We start from the raw sequence: 20,985 nt of genomic DNA on the forward strand, positions 1-20,985 counted from the left end.
AAAAGATTCATCCTATGCAAACGGGAAAGTCTTCRCAGTTTCAAACTCTCAAGCATAAAACCAAACAACACTTAGTAATGACCCCAGTACTAGAAAATGACACCACGTTCCATACTCGAGAAAAAAGAATGAAATGAGAATGTTCCTTCATCCAAAGCCTGCTCCGTTTGGAGAGATGTATCAGAAAATACACTTCAAGATAAATGAGCAACTAAATATGGGGGGAATTACAGCTTCCCTACTGTAATTAACTCTGAGCTCTTCTCAGAATCAGATCCTCATATGATACTGAAGCTTCCCTGAATAATCTGTAAGTCATTAAAAAGCAAAACACTAAAAAGTCAGCTCAACATTCTCTCAAATGCAAAAGTTACCTAAACCGCAAATTCTACAGTACTGCCAAGCTATGGGAGCTCAAACAGGAAACAACATTCTTAAAATGAGATACAGTAAACAAGTAATGTTTTACTCGCACATCACTGAAATTAGAAAAGCGTAATTCACCACATTTGCACATTGAAAACATTCCCTTCAAAAACTGATTTTTTTAAAAGGAAATATTAAATATTTTTTAAAAGGAAATTACTGCAAATGCTTAGAAAAATAGTATTTATTCTGTCGATCTTTAACAGTCAGAACTAACAGTACCAGAACCTCTGACTGAATAAATCAATGCAGCTTCACTGTCTGTAATATTACTATACTACATTTACAGCAACTGACTCTCTAAGGAATATTAAATTGAGAAATAAAAAGAAATACCAGAGATTTCAGCATTTTACCTTTAATACCTAACTGCTATTTGATTTAAGCTTATGAAAAATAGGAGGAAAGTTCAATTTGCCACTGACTTGTATTAAAAATTCAAATGAGATTCATCAGTATCAATAATTTACAACATAATCAGCTCAGGCTTACTACAGAGTCGAGCCATGTACATTATCATCAATACTCACAGGGTCTTGACAGCTCAGAACCTCTAGGATGCTATTGAGTAATTCAACACAGTACTTCTTCTCTTGGACCTGGAGCTGCTGATCATCTTTTTGTTCCAGTAAGTCCTTCAGCTCTTTAGTAATCACAGGAAGCAGAATGTCCCTGCATTCTGAAAGTGGGAAAATAATTTTTAAAAATACAAAAACCAATTTGAAGTACAAAGATAAACCAAATATGTAAATAATCCTCCTCCAAACAGTGAGACACAATATGCTTGAACAACTAGAGTGAAATTACTGATTTCTCAGTTATGCCTCATAGATTCACCTGTGTGATATTTTTTGCTTGTCAACAGTATTTGTCATGTTTAGAAACAGAAACAAAAAGAAATCCAAAACCCCACCAAACTAAAATGCTTCAGTTAAATTCTCAAGGCTGTTTAATTTGTCCCAAGTTAACAACTTCAGATATGAAGCACCTGGAAATATGTCCTGCTTAAGGAGAGACGGAATTTAAACACAAGAGAAATACAGTATTTGGTTAGTTATACTTTGCAAATAGCAATTAAGTGTTCTACGCATACCATTGCTAAATTTACCTACTAAGAACATGGAAAAGACTACAGACAAATAAAGGATTTTGATGAAAGTTTTTTCAAGGTCATTTCCAAAAGTGACAGTTAAGCATAAATCTGTCCTTATTTAAATGTGGGGAAACTGATACAAAGAGCAAGTTRTATTTCTGTCTCCCACATACCTTGACATTTCGGGATAGAAGCTCTTAGGGAAATATCATGAGGACAAGATGCAAAAACTTGAAATAACATCAATGAAGCTACTTACTAACCAAGAGTAAAAGATAAAAAATACTTTAAGAGACCCATGCCACTAGGTAATTTAAATATCATCTTATGCAGCACAATCTAACTAAAGGGACTACACCTCAACAATGTAAAGAACACTAATCAAGAATTGCAAAAAAGACCAGATTTATAACAACCACCTGGGAAGAACTGGGAGCAACAAGCCACTACCTCCAAATAAAGGAGCTGGCAAAATCACATACAGGTAAAGAAACATTCAAGCCACAAACAGGGAACTGGAGTTCTTCCCCATTCTTATCCATGATGAGGAAGCTGGGAGAAGATTAAAGCCGAAGTATCATCTAAATTTTTAGTCAATAAACAATGTAATAAGAAAGATTTCCAGCATGATGATACATAYTCTAATATTTAAATACATGATAAAGCAACTGTTCAACTGCTTCCCTTTCCCAGAAAGGGTATGACATACATTGGGACACATCTTATCCCAGACTGTTTTGGGGCTTATAACACATCAACACCACTGCTTGATCACTGCTTGATCAATCCACATGTATTTCAGTAACATATAGCAAAAGAACATAAATTTCCTTAGGAATTTATCAGTCCAAAACTCCAAAATGCCTCCGAGAAGTTTCTTGACAGTATATTCCTGAACACAGGCAGGAATTTACATTCTGGTAAAAGATTGAGCCCMGTTGCATACAATTTTCTAATTTCTCTATTTTCCTCATGGAACTTCAGGTAAAAGAGATTCCAGAAGATATCTAATGATTTCTTTTGTAGCAGGTAAGTGAAACTCAAACACTATAAATCCTTAGTGCAATAATATCATTAGAAAAGACAASTGGATCTCCTTCAGGAAGGAAAAACAGTCTCAGGCAGGCTTTATTCCTAAATGTCTCATATGTGCAGCCAAAACAGTAATAAAGATTTAACATCGCTTTTGTCTCCCTTAGGAAACACTATTCTTGATTCCTTGGCATGCCTGTAGTCATATCCATCTGTCAGGATGGCCACGTGCCCACTTATATTGTGGTATGCCAATTTAATAAGGACATAGGTGTCATCTGAACACAGATTTAGGACAAAGTTTTAAAATAAAATCAGCAAACAATATCCTTTCAACAAGGAGAGCCTCCTTCCTCTGGYGGTCAGTGAACAATTAGAGCTTCCTGTTCCTTTACAAAGGCGGACAGCTGCTCACAACTGCAGGCTTCTTTCTATTAMAGGTTGCCTTCCTCCTCATTACTCACTGCTTAACTTCTGAACACAATAGCAGTGCAGAAAAATCATACACAGTTCACTTAGCAACTCTACATTCAAATTTCATGTCAGATAAGAGCTACAGGAAGAAGTACCATGGATGATTGGTATGGTATGATGGACCATACCCTTGGGCAGTACTGAAACCTCTCTCTCCTGGAATCTCACTCCACCACAAGGAAGAGAATCACAGCAGAGGCATCTACCTACCAGCTAAAAGGGATATCTTCAAGTTTATCCTCTCCTCACTGGAGTGAGTAAACCATGAATTCGAAAGGCGGCCACAGCAATATCTAATACTACAGCACACTGGCACAAGAACAACTCTCTTCCATTCCTTTTCCCATCTCTTCAGATGATAGACAGTCCGCAGACAAGATAGTCTGTCGGGCTYTGCAGCACATCTATTCTGGCAGATTTAAAAGTTTGCCTTGCTTTTAGACAGACAATGTTGATGATTTCCAACTAACACTTTTCTAACTKTCTAACTTTTAGTATAAGCACAGAATTTTTCTAAATTAAGTAGTACTTTTTAATCAACTTGTGACGTATTTGTTCTGTTTTCTAATTTAAATGGTTGCAAACTAGTGAGTTTCTAAATATKATTTTAGAATAAATTTACCATTAAAAAATCAGCATCCTGCTAATTTCATACAATTTTTGCTCAGAGATTTTCTTTTATTATAACCGAAGTACTGCTACAATGATTCAAGACTAATGAAGCCAGTGACACATACTCCTCCATTAACAGAAGAAACTAATAGCTTTTGCCGTAACACTGCAAACATTTCTACAAGACAAACCTGCATTTCCTGATGTATCATGTCTCTTATGTAATAATATCAARTTTTTAAAAAAAGATTCAAAAGACATGAAAGTATAAGTCATTATGTTTCCATTTCTTGAAACAGAACAGCTTASTACTTTTGCTCTCCTATATAATCAACACCAGAAGTTTCAGGAGGGTTCAAGCGTTCAAGTGAAAGAATCAGCACACTGTACTGCTATCACATTCAGTTACTTTTGGGAACATCCTTTGTCTTGAGCTGTCATACATTTAACTTGCATTGGTTTACAACAGTATTAGATCAGTGTAATAAATTGTATATATAAGCACACATTTTGTTTAAACAATACTGCAGTAGTATGAGCTGTGCAATACAAAAGAAAAAGAATACAAAAAGAAATTAGTAGTGTCTCATGGTTTCTTCTGGCACTCTGACAAATTAACCCCTAGTGTTAACATATGCCTTCTACATATGTTCTTGCAGAAATCAGCAAGTGGTTTGCATATGCTGAGCATGTAGCAGATAGGTCTGCAGCCACAGTGAACAGAGGCCCAGGGTTTAGAGCCAAGAGACCAAAGCTCTATCCCCACCCCTACCAGTGACCATCTGTGTGACCTACTTAGGTTTATATTCCTTGGAGCAGCTTTTGCCTYGCTGTGCTATGCTACAGCACAATCAAATTCCTAATTGAGGCTGGACTTCTCAACAGCACTAAGTCAAAAGTGAATATGTTAACACACACTTTGACTGCTTTAAAATATTTYTTAAATGCTTTAGTTTTCAAACATTTCATATTCATTTCGTACCCATAAAAAAAATCCTTCCAAGGCCAACTGGATTATAAATTGCAACATAATTATGACAGTGAATATTCCATGGTCAGAGCTCATGTTGTAGCGTAACACAAGCTGCCTTCACAAGGGTTCATTTTATGTTCCTATTTCACCATGCAGCTTTTAAATGGATTGAGAGGACACATACAGATACATCAATTGAAATACTGTCTCATAGGAGGGACACAAAAAACTGCTCCTCCAAGACTCAGCTCTTCTCGTTTTTAAATGAGCAACCATGTTTCTACACGGTAGTCATTTTGCAGAAATTGGGCAATCTTCTTCAGAAGTAGGACTTCTAAAATTCACTCTCCCCAAACCTCAGGTCTACTCAATTTCAAACACCTGTCAACATATTTATTCCTACTTCTTACTTAYTTATTCCTAAAGACAGTTTATACTCACCTTGTTTTTTGAAAAGGTTGCTGCGTACTATTTCCTTCATGGACTGCACCTTCTGCTTCTGTAGTTTCACAGGTGGAATGCAAGTGTAAAATTCATACAGCAGTTGGCTGAACATAAATGGAAAGTCACAATGTCACAAGTAATATAGATTAATCATATGTTATTAATAAAGATAACAGGAGCAAAAGAAAATATACTTCAAGCACWTAAGACTTATTTTTATTTCTTTTATCACATTGAGATTAATAGCAGGTTTTAAAGAAACCTTCAAGCAGAAACAAGATCAACAAGATTTTGGCTCTATTTGCTAATGTTTATTACTTTCCATTTCTTCCATGCAATACAAATATTTTTGTACATGGGGGATCAAAATAAAGACATTTATTTCAAAATATTAAAAATATTGCTTTTCTGGAATAGTACTACCTAGGGAGGGAAAAAAAGATATATTGCTCACTTGCTAATTCCAATGACTGAGTTAATGTGAAAGAACTGAGTCTCAATACTAAATACTATGACTGCACAAGCAAGATTAGAGCTCCTTTGGCATTGGAAACACCATCCGATACATCTACTAAATGTTCAAACACAGCTTACCTCAGCAGCTTGGCATCAAAGACAGTTTCAACATCATGAAGAACGGATGGTATGTACTTCAAGGCAGCAACCTGAATTGGAAAAGAGATTGTGCCTCTCTCAGAAGTCTTTCTATATGCAACATAATACAGAGAACAAAYTGTTGAAACATTTATACAAACCAAACTATGGTAATTTGGACTTTTCCCTTCAGATTCAAAGTTTGCACTATGCAGAGGATATGCAGAGGAATGTAAATAAAAGTATCAAGTGGTTCATATTCTCTTTGTAAACCAAAAAAGGACTTCCATAAACGGGACATAGTGAGCATGACTACAAAGCATATATCAAAGTAAGAATTCTCAGACATCTTTGGTATCCGCCGTCCCAGAAATGGACCATGAAAAAGCTTAAGTAAAATGAAGAAATGTTAAACATGTTAAACACCCACTGGGCCATTACCTACACTTCTCTTCACTTAGCTTTTGTATATTAAGAACTTCCTACCATGATTTTTATGTCAACAAAATGGTCTGTAAATTTATCTTTCCTTAACAAGAGCGTATTTTTCTAATACTTTACACAGCCCAAAGGACRTGCCATACCTCTCAGCCAAAAGATGTTGTAATAGATATAAATAAAAAATACATTTCATGGATTTACAAATATTTTTGATTAAATTCTACATGATTTACCAAAAAGGAGAAACTAGTTAAATCAATACAGAAMTAGGGCAGGACATGTGGTTTTTTTCCCTTGTCTCCCACTTTTCTGTTCGCATATCTACCATGTAACAGTAGGCTCTTTTGACAGAAAGCATGGGAGAAATTCATATTTGCATGTGGCTGCAGAGCAACACTAATCATTTTCAAGATGATCTACTTCTCCGGATCAGGATGAGGGATTTTCCTCAAGTGAGAATCAGAACGTCTTCTTCCCATATGCATTTGCATATATCTCCAACTATCACCATAGTATCAATTCTATGCCATCGTGGAACAATTTTAGACAAAAACTGTAATTCATGATGGCAGCAAATATTAACCAACAACTAAAGAAAAGTTTCCCCAAAAGATTTTCAGAGCATCTTCTCCTTAATAAAAAACAAACAAAAGCATGAAACAAATTAAAAAAACCCACAGTGTTGTTGCCATTCTCACCAACCTGCAGCAAAATGGCTGTTTTATGCTGACTTTTCATCAGGTTGTTGATAGATTCAAAGAGTCTCCTCATAGATTCCTCAAATTCGGTTTGCTCTTTGCCTTCATATAACCTGTTGAGGGTTGCACTGTGTTACCATTTCAGGAACAGAGAGCATCATAGCTCAGCAAGAAATAGGCTCCTAGTACTGAACAGAAATGTTCAATCTCTGCTTATTTTGGTCAGAAGCCATAAATATACAAGAACAATTACTACTTGCACAACGTTCTGCAAACACTGCTAAAACTATTTATTTTATTACAAAACATACTGCAATAGCTTGGTTTACCACAGTTGTTGGTACCTTCCATCTGCTGCCAGACTAAGGATAAAATGGGAGACAAAAGGCTTCAAAGCAACAAATTCTGCCTTCCATCTGCATTGCTAGTCAAATGAGTACTTACTGTGAAAATAATTTCCTTGACCTAACAATGAATTTGAAAACATATTCCAGAGCTTTGAGAGTTCTCAGGATTGGTTCACATTGCTCTCCTCGGCTAGAAGTATCCAAGTAAGTTTTCAGAACTGTCATTAATTTCCTGAAAGAAAAAAAAAAAATTCTTCAAATGATATTCTTAAATTCATTTTTCCAGCTAGTTTGGCCACACTAAATAAACCTTCATGCTTAGTCAAGCAGAAGAGAAAATCATGCTACACTTAGTTTTGTGTTGGTTAAATAAGCTCTCAGCGTAACACAAATAAAGAGAATGTTCTTAACTGTACAAGTAAGAAAGCAATCTCCTATCTCAAAATAGCAATGTAATTCACGCAGTCTCTTTCAGCTGTGATTTAGAGCCTTCACAAAGCTTTTTTAAGAGTCAACATGGCTCTTAGGAAAGTTTATAATATACACGTACAAAAGGTTATTTTTGCCTACCACGTKGAGTACATGAAGCAGAAACCCCATGATTAAACACTACTGTTTTATCTAAATTAACTGAATGCTAGTACAACCACCTCCTGAAAGACTACAGTATGCCTAAGGTATGTATGTGGGTTACATACTTCCATAATTTCTATTATAAGAGAACTTAGGCTATACCTAACCTTCCTGCAATAATAAATTCAAGAGCTCTTCTGAAAAAGGGAAAACAGAAGTTACTTTTGACCAAAATAAGCTCCAAATTGGGCTTAAATGTCCCCATATTTATATACTAACAGTGTCCATCTTAAATGATGAAATAGATATTAATGATGTTTTATCTTAACCAAGTCACTATTCTAAATACTGCACAGGTTACACGCCGCTCTGTTAACTGATGAATAAATCCTCCGCACCAACTTAACTCCAATTTTGGATGAAAATAGCCAGCTTGTCGTCACTTTTCCTCATACATGATACATCCGTGTTCTAGCACCCCATCATTTCAAATTGCTCCTTTGTATTGGTCCTCTGAAACTGTCCCTTTACAATAAGTTGGAAAAATGTCACCTAGTAATTTTTTTTTCAGTATCAACCCACCCAAGGAGCATCAATGGTCTGAAGGTTAAGTCCCTTCTGAAGTCTGTAAAAGCTAGATGCAAATGGGTGACTAAACAGAAATSAAACAAAGACCTCACAGTTTGGCCAGAATTCCATATCACTGAAGTCAAATCACCTATTAGGAAGGACTTCCAACAAATCACCCTTGCTCAGCTGAATGACAGGTTCAATTAGCCTTGTCAGCAGCACCTCATAGGGGGCTCAGCATTCAGTTTTATATACAGGCTCTGAGAAATCTCTTCCCGCTACATTGAAAACAAGGATAATTAGCAATGCATCATTGCCAGCAACAGAAAAAGCCTACTTCGCCTCTACCATGCAATGACCTGAGTCCATCTACCGCTAAATTTGCAGCACATTTCCACATGCTGTCAGTTGTCATGCATCACACCCTAAGCTTTTTACTCTCCTTTCAAATCTCCTGTGGTGCACACACTACAAAATCTTRTGTTGACTGGGTACCTACTGCGTACAAAGGATTGGTGAAGAACATCTGATATGACAATGGCCAGTTCTCTGCTGGTAATATCTAATATCAAWTTCTCCTAAAAAAAACTATTCCATCCATGTCTGATAAATATAAAAGAAAAACTCAGAGCAGCTCCTCTTCCACTTGACAGTTTCGGCAAACCGTAGCTTTTGTTCTCCTCTGTGCTGCAGTGCCTTTCCCTCTGGGCACATCTAGAAACTCTGAAAACCGAACTCTTTCTCAGATTCTGCTTCCCAACTGGCATGGCCACATAACAAATCTGAAGACAGTCGTTCACAGTTCTGACTCCTGAAAGCTTTCTGGTGGCACAACAAAAGATCTGACAGTTCCCGAACAGATTTTTGCCATGAGCTTGTTTGCTGAAAACAAGACATCCTAAGGATATTCCTTAAGTATCCACTCAGGCTTTCAGGTCCCCATTTAAGATCAGAAATGTTAAGAAAAAAGCCTTAGACCAAAGAATCTTCTCACAGTGATCAGACAGTGTAATTCAGAAAATTAAAACTTATTAGCAAAGATGATCAATTAATATCAAGTAAATTACTACTTTTTTGGCCATTAGCTTTACTTATAATCTCGTCTCTTTCCAGGTAAACAAACAGCACAAAAACAAAAGCATCATTAACTAACAGGGCCAAACCAAGATTTACTTGCTCTTGTAATGAAATGATGAGTTTTAAAAAGGAAAAACAAACAAAAAAAAGCACAAAACACCGTGTACTCACTTGTATGCCAAAGTTGCACTAAAATGCTGTTGGATATATGCTTCCAAAACAGTGTTGAAATGTTGAAATTTGCGGTCTGCAATGAGTCCTATTATATATATCTAAACAGAGATGCATACGATTTTTATTTATTACAAGGTCAAAAGTATCAGTCTCCTCACAAATTTATGATAATATTTACCAATATTTATCTYCAGAGTTTTAAGAGAAATTTGCTTTTCAGTCAAATATTCCTATTCTATTACTTAGACTGTAATACTAGTTATTTGATACAATCTGATGGCTCATCTACATTCATTTCTTTACTTAGACATCTTAAACCTTTCAGTGCTAATTCTTACCAGTGCATCAAAGACAAGGATGTCATACTCATTACTGTGGGAATGTTCCATCATGATGTTAAACAGTGCATCCAGTGTATCTTGGAGAAACTGCACAGTAACAACAAAAATATGAAATGACAAATTAGCAAGCAATTTTGCTTTAAGGCCACACAACTGTTCCAGAGAGAAAAACTTCACTCCTTAAGCTAGAATTTTAGAAGCTTTTACTAAAATATCACTTAAATTCAGAGTGGACTTCAGTAGTTTTAGGCTCTAGGTTCTTTATTTTTAACACCCTAAATCCTCACCTCAATTCAGAATACACCTCAGAGGATTTAGGCTCTCATTTCTTTAATTTAAGACTCTAAATCCTCAGACCTAAGAAATCAGTAATATATGCTTAGCTCAAAGCTTATGGAATTACGCTAAAAATACATAATATTGCAGATAAATATCTGAAATAAGATTTCTTGTTCCTTAATGATATAGTTTAATAGTTGCTACTTTCATCCTCTGGAGATAATTAAAAGCACACTTCCTACCTGTGCAACCTTAGATTCTAAGCCCACTTCGAATCAAAGATAGGGTTCTCATTTACTTCGCAACTAAAACTTTGGTTCAAAATTTCTTTTTGTTGGTTCTTCCTCTTTCTCAAGAGAGCAATTTCTTACTCTATATTTAAAGAATAACACAAAAATAACCCAATCCTAATGTGAAGGCTGATGTCTGCCATTCTTCAGAATATTACTAATTTTTTACCCATACTTCACGCAATAGGTTAACATAGCATTATTAGACTAGATACATCATACATTTTGAACTTTTAAAATCTACATTTATATAGTATTAAGGTGGTATAAATCTTAATTATACAAATATTTTTTCTTTTAAGAAGGTATCAGATAGAAAAAAAGCCAACAGTAGAGCAAATAAACCTTAATCAACATTGTGGACAACGTTTAATAATTATTATTGCCCTCATATCCTATCTTTACTTTTTCTAAATGAAATTGTATGTGCAGAACAAACTCAGAATTCATTTTATCTACGATATGTAATTGGGCATCAGACCMAACCACTGATGTCTCCGAACGGGATGTCTCTTGAGACTGACTTCTGCATTCATTGTACAAAAATTGTGACATCACAAAACAACAAAAAGTAACAAGAAGCCCAAAATTATTTACCACAGATACCTGGCAGATATCTAGCTAACCACAGCAGGCTGTCCATCAGTAGCCAACATCATACGTGTTTGGGAGATACTATTAAAAAAATCTTGAAAAGGCTAACAGTATAATCCTGTCCAGATGCTTGCTTTCTTGCTCCTTCTCTAAATGTTGACCTTGGATCACACCATTGCAAATTATCATTAATGAGCAGACAAAAGATTTGTTTTTTTTTTTCTTTGTGTTGACCAGTTGAAGCACTACTGCGAAGTTCTCACATCACTGTGTTCTACCACTCACCAGTGCCCATATAATGTTACTTCTGCTGAACAGCAGTATCTTGTACTAAGGCAGTGCCAAAGAAGTGTAAAGGATGCCTTTCTCATCAAATCTTGCCTGTAAAAGCCTAGCCCCCTATTAAGTGAAGAGTAGCACCTAGTCCTCTATAAGTACCTCCTTGCATATATTTTTTTTCTTTCTAAGCACTAAAATAGGTCATAGATTTAAAGTGAAAATAGAAATCAGAGCCGTCTTTGATAAAAGCAAGGCAGGTAATTAAGAAATGTAAAAGATAAGCAAGAGCAACAGCCATTAGAAAACATCCTAGTGCTTTGGCCAAAGACTACAATATCACAAGTTTTATGCCTTAACATGTATAACAAAATGTTCACTATTTCAAATCTTTCAGGAATAATTTCCTAAAACAAGTGTGGATAGATGGCAGATATCTAATACTAGAATATTAACCACAGCACCCAATAAACAAAAGATCTAGCATTTATGGCTACGAAACTAAATTAACGCATATTTTACAAGTAAGTTAAAAAATCAAGAACATACTTTCATAAACTCTGATTAAATCTAAGAGCAGATATCATTTAGTAATTTCTTCCCCTCATTTCATATAGGTTAGCAAAACAGTGTCAGAGATAAATCTACCTTAAACTGGAGCACAAAGCATTACTTAAAAAAACATCTTTCAAATTATTGGCATATTTCACAGCACTCCTATTGTAAGTGCAGTCTACTTGACAGCACAAAACAACTAAAAACTGAAGAACCAAGCAGAACAGAAAGAACTATTCCTTCAAAGTTCAGTCAGCCAGGCTAAACCAAAAAGAGGAAAAGCAACAGTGGATTGCTCCATCAAATTGATAGTCAGTACTAAGCTCGATACTTCTCTGTCTTTACCACCATTAATTTATGTTTGTCTGCATAAAGATAAATACATGCACCCATACATAGATATGCACAAACATCATGAAAATAAAGCACTATGTAAGGTGTATGTATGAAAAGCAAAACCTCAGTAAGAGCATTCAGAAAAAAAAAGTGTTTAAAATGGTTGTCGACTATCTGCAGGGTCCCAACAGCAAAAAAACAATATACCTTCACAACCTCCTCTCCATCCACAATCTTCAATTTTTCCAAGTTTTCCTGTAGCAGCTCTGGCTTCATACGCCACTTCAGAAGACCTAGTAGGCCCACTAAAAAGAACAGATAGACAGATACTCAAGTTTTACATTTTATTTATCATTTGTGCAAAAGTGCTGTTCTAACATTTCCCCTTTCAAAATACATACCATTTTGAGTTAACTTTGTAGAACAAACAAGACTTGAAATAAAAAACGCATCTCGTGAGCTTACTGAAAGCCCACCTACAATACTCGAGTTCCTGCCTATAGTTGCTCCTTTACTTTCTGAGTGCTGACGTGTGGAAGGTAATGTCAAATAAGCACTGGCATCTTCCATTTTTTTACTATCACCCTGAAAAACAGCATACCATTTATTACACGTTTTACAACACTGGATATACAGGACACTCAGCGAGGAAAAAAAGCCATGTTTACATGTGGTTCTATTTTCGTTAAAATGCAACATTCTAGATATTTTCTAATCTAGAAAATGAACCAATGTGTTGATGAGGTCAGTCACTTACCGCTATGACAGATCTGATTCAGTAAAGCATACTATTCTCTTAAAACTGCAAGTAGTCCTAAACAAGAAGCTACAGAAAAAAGATCATCTGGTTTTCTAATCACTTAGTTTTTACGTGCTTCCGTTAATGTACAGGTTCTGTTTCTATTTTCCACCAAACAAGTAAAAAAGGAATGACTGTAAAGATATCTAGACAATTAGAASACAAAACATAGCAAAACTGACAGTATAACTAACTATCACCATTTAGAATTTTTGGAACCATAAGAGCATCTTCACTTTCCTTTCTTAGGAAAAGTTAAAGAGACATGAGAAAATAACCTGAAAAATGGGATCCAAAGTCTATCAAAAAGAGTGAGCAACAGAAGGTAGTGAAAATAATGCAAATAGTTTAAACCTTGCAATTTTTCACTGACTTATTTTGAGGAGCCAGATGCACAACTGTTTAAAAACATTTACAGCTTCCAATTGCTGTATTCCATTCTGGAATAGACAAACATATGTCAGAAAATCTGTCCATTCCTCCAAGGATAAACTAGGTCAACTCAGCTTGGCATTTATTTCCTATATGCTCTCGCGTCCATAGAAACTATAGCATCGATATATATCGAATATATTCAATATATAGGAATATATTTGAGGGATTTTTGTAACATTAACCAGTCATTCAGACTGATGATCAGAATCCTCCAGAATAAATATATATATATCAGCTTTATTATCTATKAAGGAAAAAAATAATCATACACTGGTTAATTAATCTGTTGAACTATCTGAACAGTTTCATTTGCTTGTATGTATGCCACTTGCTAGTAATGTGGTATCAAACCAGTTAATTAAGACGGCTGAGAAAAAAAATAAAGTAACTGTTCTAGTAAAACAGCCATGTTTTTAAAGGAAAAACACAATAAAGACAAAACACATGCACTTAAGATCATCTGCTTCCTGCTCTGATATACAAAGTAAAAAAAAAAAGCTATCTGTTCTAGGCTGATCAAGAAGAATATCCTTGCACTTCAAAATCAAACACATGAAACTTCTGAGTTTTTGGTTTTGGGTTTTTTTTTTTTTTTTTTTGTATGTAAAGACATTATAAAAGCAGTTTCAAACAAATTATCTAAGATTCCTTAATTATTTACTTTTCCTCCTTGTTGTCTGAGTGACAACTTCCATACACATCTTGAGTTTTGCCATGATTTCCTCTATATTAGAAAATGTTACAAGCATTTTAACCACATGAAAAAGAGCAGAAAGAGCAGTTATTTCCTCATTATTTTTGATACATCCAACTGCGATTAAAATTTGGAGTAACTTTCAGCAATCATGAAAGAAACTATATCAAACCTTTTCTTTTTTTCAAATAAAAGATCTAGTATTTGCTTTGATGAAATAATAAAATGTTACTATCATTAGAAAAGCAAACAAGACAGTTAAACATCACAATTGCTTAACACAGTGTTAAAAAAGAGCTAATAAAAAAAATTGATTGAATCAATACCTTCAGGACTAACAAATCATGGATGCCATCTTGAAGAGTTGTTCCATCTTCTTTCATCAACCTTATGTAAGCCATTGCAAAATTCTTTTCTCCCTTATCTTTAGCTGTAAAGTAAAATAACACTCCCAGTTGTACATCAATCAATTAGAAGTCACTTAAGTAAAAAAAACCCTACTTACATTCTTGAGATGACCTGTGCCTGAACATGAAACGCAAATGTATCCTCTGCATGTCTTCAATTGGGACTGCTACCTTTTGTAAAAACAGAAAATAAGGAATAGAGTTAGGGTAAGAAAAAGGTGACTTAATGCATTTGATCTTAAGCTTCTTTTTTCAAATAAGTACTTGACACTCATGTAGGCCATGTAAAATCTAATCACCGTAATGGAAGAGATTTAAGAAAATTATCTATAAATCTTTGCTTAAAGTCTAGCACCAAAGAAATGCACCACGGAACCCAGCAAGTTAAGGCAGATATGCTTGCATACTAGAAGATAAAACACGCTACAGTTGCAGTTGCACTCCTTAGTGTGTTAACCATGTTATGCAATTCCTCAGTATTATAAATCTTCTACATTCATACAGATAACTTGACTTTTATTTTAATCTGCTTATGAGATTGGTAGGAAAATTTCAGCACTATAAATTAAGACCATTTTCAAGACAAAATTAAGTCAGTTTCAAAGACTTGAACAGAATCCCAAAGAAGTATGGCTGGTTTTTCTTAAAGTAGCACACTTGTAACAGATATACGAGGAAAAGTGTCTCCCAATTGTCTAATAAACTCCAATTTTTACACTAGCAAGTTGTAAAACTTGGAATATCTGAATCAACACACTTGGCATTTGCTAGCCTAAACACCCGATACAGTTCTTAATGTAACTCCTTTCYATTACATTACCTTTACATTACACTATTTAAAAGGAACTGCTGCTAACGACTCGAAATAAAAATCCAAAATGTAGCCAAAATTTAAAAAGAAGCAAGTATGTTAAGCAAAATACATTGCCTGTCAGCATTTTAAAAGATACAGGTTTTTGCTCCAAATGACCCTCCGCTGTCCGCTCCCGGCTCATGCTCAGCAATACCACTGAGTAATTGCAGGCTTATTCTAGCAGCATCATCTCCTATGTGTCCTTCAAGCAGTCGTGCTTACCAGCAAACAGGGGCATGCTTTGTAAGAACCTCTTTTAGCAGCTTCTGGGCATTTTCCAAACTGACATTAAAGATAGATTATGCAACTAATCATGTCTCCCTAAAGAAACCCAAGACAGTTATTACCAAAAATTGTATTTTTCAGATTTTTTTCTCCACGGCTTCAAGCTCATAGCAGCATTATTTTACAGCTGCACAACAAATACAATACTTCTTTTTGTGATGAGGCATGTTAGGGCACAAGGTTATCTAATATGATCTCATTTGTTTTGCTACACAAAATCTTATTTTCTAGGCCAAATTTTCAGCTTCAGCAATCACATATCCCTAGTAACTGATGTATGAGTATGGCATCTTGCTTCCAGCGCTGTTCAGGCCCAGTGCTTATTCTTTTTCCGCTGTAAAGTTGCACAGCATGAGCTTGCGGGTTTTTTTTTTTTTTTTTTTTGGTTTTTTTTTTTTCTTTTTAGTGAGGCACTGACAAAACAGCCAAAAGGGGAAAGTGCAAACCGTGTGAAATACCTTTAGTGTTTCCATCCAGCGGGGCTGCTTAACCTGGTAATAAAGAACTGATCGATACTCGCTCACAGGCTTGTCCCCGGCTCCCAAGCAAACGGCACTCTACCAAAAAAAAAAAAAGTGTTTATTAACCTACTGATTTCTGCGAGTTTCTGCGTTTTTAACTAACAATAATAGCGATAAAGGAGCCGCGGCCGCCCCGGGGAGCGCGGCCCCGCGACACGCAGCGGCCTCGCCTCAGCGCCGCCTTATGCCGGGCGGCGCCGTCTGCGCCTGCGCGGCGCTTCCCGCCCCTCGCGGCGCGGCGCCTGCGCCATGGGGCCGCTCCGTGTGGTAAAGGTGGGGGAGGTCGCTGAGAGAGGAAAAACTGCAGGGCTGTTTCCTCGCTGAGGTTGTAATAACCGAGGTGGACTCAAAATTAATTGAAAAACCATGAAAAGGAGCTGTGATCCAGTGCCTTAGAGGGATTTTCCGTTTCTCTTGAAAGACTGTGTACCAGAAGTAACAGAATTATTTGGCTGTGAACTCTGCGGAATTCCAAATGAACACATACATGAATACTTCTCATGCCTTTTCCATTTACCAAAATTGAGTTTGTTACCTAGTTTCTATTACTGTATTTCTAGACAGTCATTGTCACAATAGCCTGTTCTATGGTGACTTAGCAAGTACTTGAAACATTTCTTTCTTCGTACTTCCAGTTCTACCTATGTCCACAACTACTTCAACAATTCTTTACTCAAATGTTCACACTCCAACAAGCTACTGTGTTCAGATGAGAATCTGAACTACAGGACAGACCTAACTACAGTTTTAATCAAGTTGGCCAGAGGTTAATTAACAAGGGAGCCACATTGGCTTAGTTGTCAGGTGAAGGGAGCAGAGTCACATCAGCTGCTGGGCTGGACAAGGCCCCTGGTGCGCAACAAGGCCCATGCCCTCATGCCCTCACAGCTAACCCAGTGGCTTCTCTAGAGGAAACTAGGMCACTAAACCCTCCATGGCAGGCACAGATGAAGCTAAAACACATTTGTTATGCAGCGTACTGCAACGAAGGGGCTGTGAAACATGGAAGTCTGCCTGAAGCAGCAGGAAGCCTTCCTGGCTAACCAAGCACTCAATATCTGATGAGGAAGCAGTGGCTGCCAGGGCAATAGACACCCATCTACCCTACGGAGCCCCCCAGAGCTTCAGGCACCAGTAAGCAAGTTSAAATGGGTTATGGGACACTTAGAGCCAACCCCATTAATGAATGCAAATAAGTTCAAAAAATGTGTTGGGGTCATAGATAACACAACATGTAGAAGCACAGAACTTGGTATCCATTTGTGGATGTGGAAGTGTATTGATTTTTTGTGAGCTAATGGGGAAAATCTGTTCACTATCAGCATCCAGCAGCATTTAAATATTGTCAAAACTGTTGCTAAAACATATCTAGGTGTAGTTTGGTAGAGAAAGTGCATGTGAACATGTATTTCTAAGGGACAATTTTTTTTCCTAATATTTGGGGAATAGATGCATTTGTATAACTAGGCAGACATAGTATTGGAATGCAAGATTTATATAAGTGACATTTTATTGCATTATGGTAAGTTAATTTAATTGAGTGTTTGGGCAGATATTTTTCAAGTACCTTAACTGTGAGTCATGAAATGCAGTCTGTAACCCAAGTCTGTTTTACAGCTGAGGAGCTCTCATGACCTGCACATGCATCTCTTGCAGGTAGCTGTTTTCTTAGTGGTAAGTAAAAATTTCACCATCATGATTACAATTTCTTGCATGGATTATATACGCTATATGGTTTCAGCATTTTCTTCATTCTAACTTGGAAGCTACATTTCAGGTCAAGCATTTAACTAATTTCATAAACACACAGTCATTTCAGCATGTCACTAACCATTATGGGTTTCTGCATGTTTATTTYATCACAAGTGCCGTTATGATTTCACCCTCATGGCTTCAGAAACCAGCTCAAGGAGGAAAGACTTAAAAATCCCTCTGGGCACTGGGCAGGTGTTAAAAAGCCTTAGGGAAGAGACAAAGGCTCCTCAAAACAGAAAAAGGCATGCACAAAAGCACTGTAAATATTTATGTTGCATATGTGCAGTGTCCACATTATTCTATTGGCACTAGTTTAGCAATTTACCATGCAGCTCATTCATTCAAGGGATAAAATGGCCCAAATCAACAGTGAGTTGCATAAGAGATATAGTATTTATAATTTTTTTTTTTTGTTAGCATTCGTCCAGGAATTTGCACAAGAAAAAAACTTGGACTATAACTGCAGGAATTGTCAGAAGCAGCATTTGATCTGTTTGTTCATCAGTCAAAGCTAAAATAGGTCAGTGTTATCTCTCCAGTCCATCTGTTTTATGTGTTCTGTTGAAGATATGTCACTTTAAACATCATAAAACTCAGCAGTAAAAAGGGAATGCAAGTGAAGACTGAGTTAACATCCAGTGGTATCATAGGAAAGTATGACAAGTTTAAGGCTTACTTTTAAAATATATTTTAGGCTTATATAGCCATTATTTAGAAAAACAAAACAAAACTTACTGGTATCACTTTTCCATCTTCATCACAAACACACATTATCACTTCTACATTTCTCTGAGTTGTTTTATTGTATTTATCAAAATCTCCAGATAGCAATGTAATGTAAATGTCATTTCTTATATCTCCTACAAGAAAAATGAAAGGTTAAAAAAATGTGAGAACACAAAGGACAGGGTCAGCTGAACTTGACAAAAGCACCTGTTGTCCTGCAGTGCAAAGTAAACAGTCATATTTTCCATCTGAACTTTATATTTCCAGCTGTACTATTTGAGAGGACAGCGTAAAGCAAAAGAAACGGTGTCCTGAATGCACCTAAAGCTCATCCTGCACTGACACCTGCTGGCGAGGCGACTTCAGGATGCCTCACCATTGCTGGATTTTACCCAAATAGACCTAATTTTTTCTTGTGAGAAAATACGACATGCAAGAAAAAAACCTTTAAGTCAAATCCTGATACTTTTACAGGACTGCAGACCATAAATGACTTGAATTGGCAAGAATTTTATCATAATTCCAAAAAAAGATTGTAAACTCACATTGGTGCTGAATATTTAAGGAAAGTAATCATTTACAATAAAAATAAGGTTAATTCAAGATTCAAAGAATCGACTAGAATTTTCATRGTAGAAAAAAGCTACATGCAGAGATTTCGGATTATCCCTCCCTATTCCCCAACTCTCACTCCTCCCCTTGCCCCATTGAAGTACTATTTAAAAACTACGTAATACTTTCCAGATTTCCCTCTTCTGTATATCTCTAACAATAGAAGGCTGCTTATCAAAGAGTGAACAACCTCTGAGGTACACATAACAGAAATCAYTTACTAAGCTTGTAGTTGATGCTCAGTAACCCAAAGAATGGCATAATCTAGTTAGATGATAGGGGAAATTCTAACAAGTTTAAAAAAAACAACAAAAAACCCCCCCGCACATCCTACCTGGCATGATTATTTCTGGAAATCCCAGCTTTCTAGCAACAGCTGTGGCTCTATCTACAAGGTGGGGATAGTCCTTCCTAGTTTGAGTCACATTCCCAACAAGCATTTTCACAGTTACCCAGAGACCTGTTAAGAAGGGAAAAATACAACACATTTATATTAAGAAAAAAACCTCTCTTCGGTTGATGATCATTGCTCTTTCCCTTCCACCAGAAATGTAATAAGAAATTACCTCCCTTAACTAGAAAAAAGTTCCTATATAATCCAGAACTATAGCTAGTAATTCAAATAACCTCCCACACTCCCCAAACCCTTATGATTTATGACTTTCAGCTGCATGAATCACTTATCTCCATGGTGATGCTATGGTTAAAATATAAAGCTGTACTTTAAAATGTAAACAATGTGAAATGAAGCTCCACTAAAATACCTTGTTACTGTACTTGACAAAAATAGTCTACTTCACCTTGTCCACCACTGTCTCCTTTTGATGCTGTGACTTTGCTTAGGAGACTATGTAAGAAGTCGTTCTCTGCCACTACTCTAGAATAGAAAGAGAAAATGTCTGCTAGGAATTAAGTGTTAACTATATCAARCACCATTCACAACACACATGATGCAGCTTTTGTTCTTTGCAACACTTGATTTTATAATACATTCCATCACCAGACACTTTAAAAACCCTTAAAATATAATTTTTATCTGCAGTTAGACAACTGAAAATGCCTTCAGATATAGCCTTTATAATATAATTCCACAATGGATGAACTTAGCTACTTCATTATGGCTAAAATTACTAGGTAGCTGTACTTATCAGGAAATTAAATCAGCCCATGTACTTTCTGTTACAAAGAGAAATCCTYTTTATCACAACTGAGTGATTTAGGCTCCACATTAACAGGACAGATGGGTGTTCGGATTTAGAAAACAACATGAAATATAAGAATTCCAGAGACATCCATTACCTTCCTTGCCAAAAATATAGTGAAAGAATTTTTGAAATGCCTGAGAATCAGTGTCCCTAAGTTGTAGCAAGAACTTTTAAGAATATCAAATTCAGCAGGCCATTGCTTGCATCAGCAAGAGCTGTGCTGCTACAGCAGCAGCTCTGCAGCATGAAACCACTAGTGCCGAGAAGGTGATATCTACACTAGAAGCATATAGGGACAGATCTTTGTACCAACACATATAGAGATGTTTCTGTGCAAGTATAAAATAAAGATATTTATGACCATCTTACGGGTGAAAGGGAATGAAATGCTGCTTTTCTTCATCGCTTTCAGATTTGCCTTTTATGATATCTGTGATATCCATAACTAGAAAAGTAAAAGAATCATCATCAAAACAACGTCATGGCATTTAAAA

The 20,985-nt window shown here is 36.1% G+C and overlaps 1 protein-coding gene across 1 annotated transcript in view; it reads right to left on the reverse strand.

Moving 5' to 3' along the window:
* The window catches only part of DOCK2 (dedicator of cytokinesis 2), a 133,341-nt gene that overhangs the window by 96,994 nt on the left and 15,362 nt on the right, over positions 1-20,985 (reverse strand). Inside the window, exons 11-26 of the mRNA XM_026035679.1 lie at positions 20,861-20,936; positions 20,087-20,163; positions 19,621-19,746; positions 18,684-18,808; positions 16,131-16,229; positions 14,633-14,705; positions 14,454-14,557; positions 12,601-12,784; positions 12,407-12,504; positions 9,867-9,956; positions 9,526-9,626; positions 7,232-7,366; positions 6,792-6,900; positions 5,649-5,719; positions 5,052-5,158; positions 957-1,105 (exon numbers count right to left, since the gene is read on the reverse strand). Coding sequence (XP_025891464.1) covers positions 957-1,105; positions 5,052-5,158; positions 5,649-5,719; positions 6,792-6,900; positions 7,232-7,366; positions 9,526-9,626; positions 9,867-9,956; positions 12,407-12,504; positions 12,601-12,784; positions 14,454-14,557; positions 14,633-14,705; positions 16,131-16,229; positions 18,684-18,808; positions 19,621-19,746; positions 20,087-20,163; positions 20,861-20,936 — 1,724 coding nt within the window. The remainder of the gene's footprint in view (positions 1-956; positions 1,106-5,051; positions 5,159-5,648; positions 5,720-6,791; positions 6,901-7,231; positions 7,367-9,525; positions 9,627-9,866; positions 9,957-12,406; positions 12,505-12,600; positions 12,785-14,453; positions 14,558-14,632; positions 14,706-16,130; positions 16,230-18,683; positions 18,809-19,620; positions 19,747-20,086; positions 20,164-20,860; positions 20,937-20,985) is intronic.

This window comes from Nothoprocta perdicaria, unplaced genomic scaffold, assembly GCF_003342845.1.
Source record: "Nothoprocta perdicaria isolate Ctin4 unplaced genomic scaffold, notPer1 scaffold_165, whole genome shotgun sequence".
Lineage (NCBI taxonomy): Eukaryota > Metazoa > Chordata > Aves > Tinamiformes > Tinamidae > Nothoprocta > Nothoprocta perdicaria.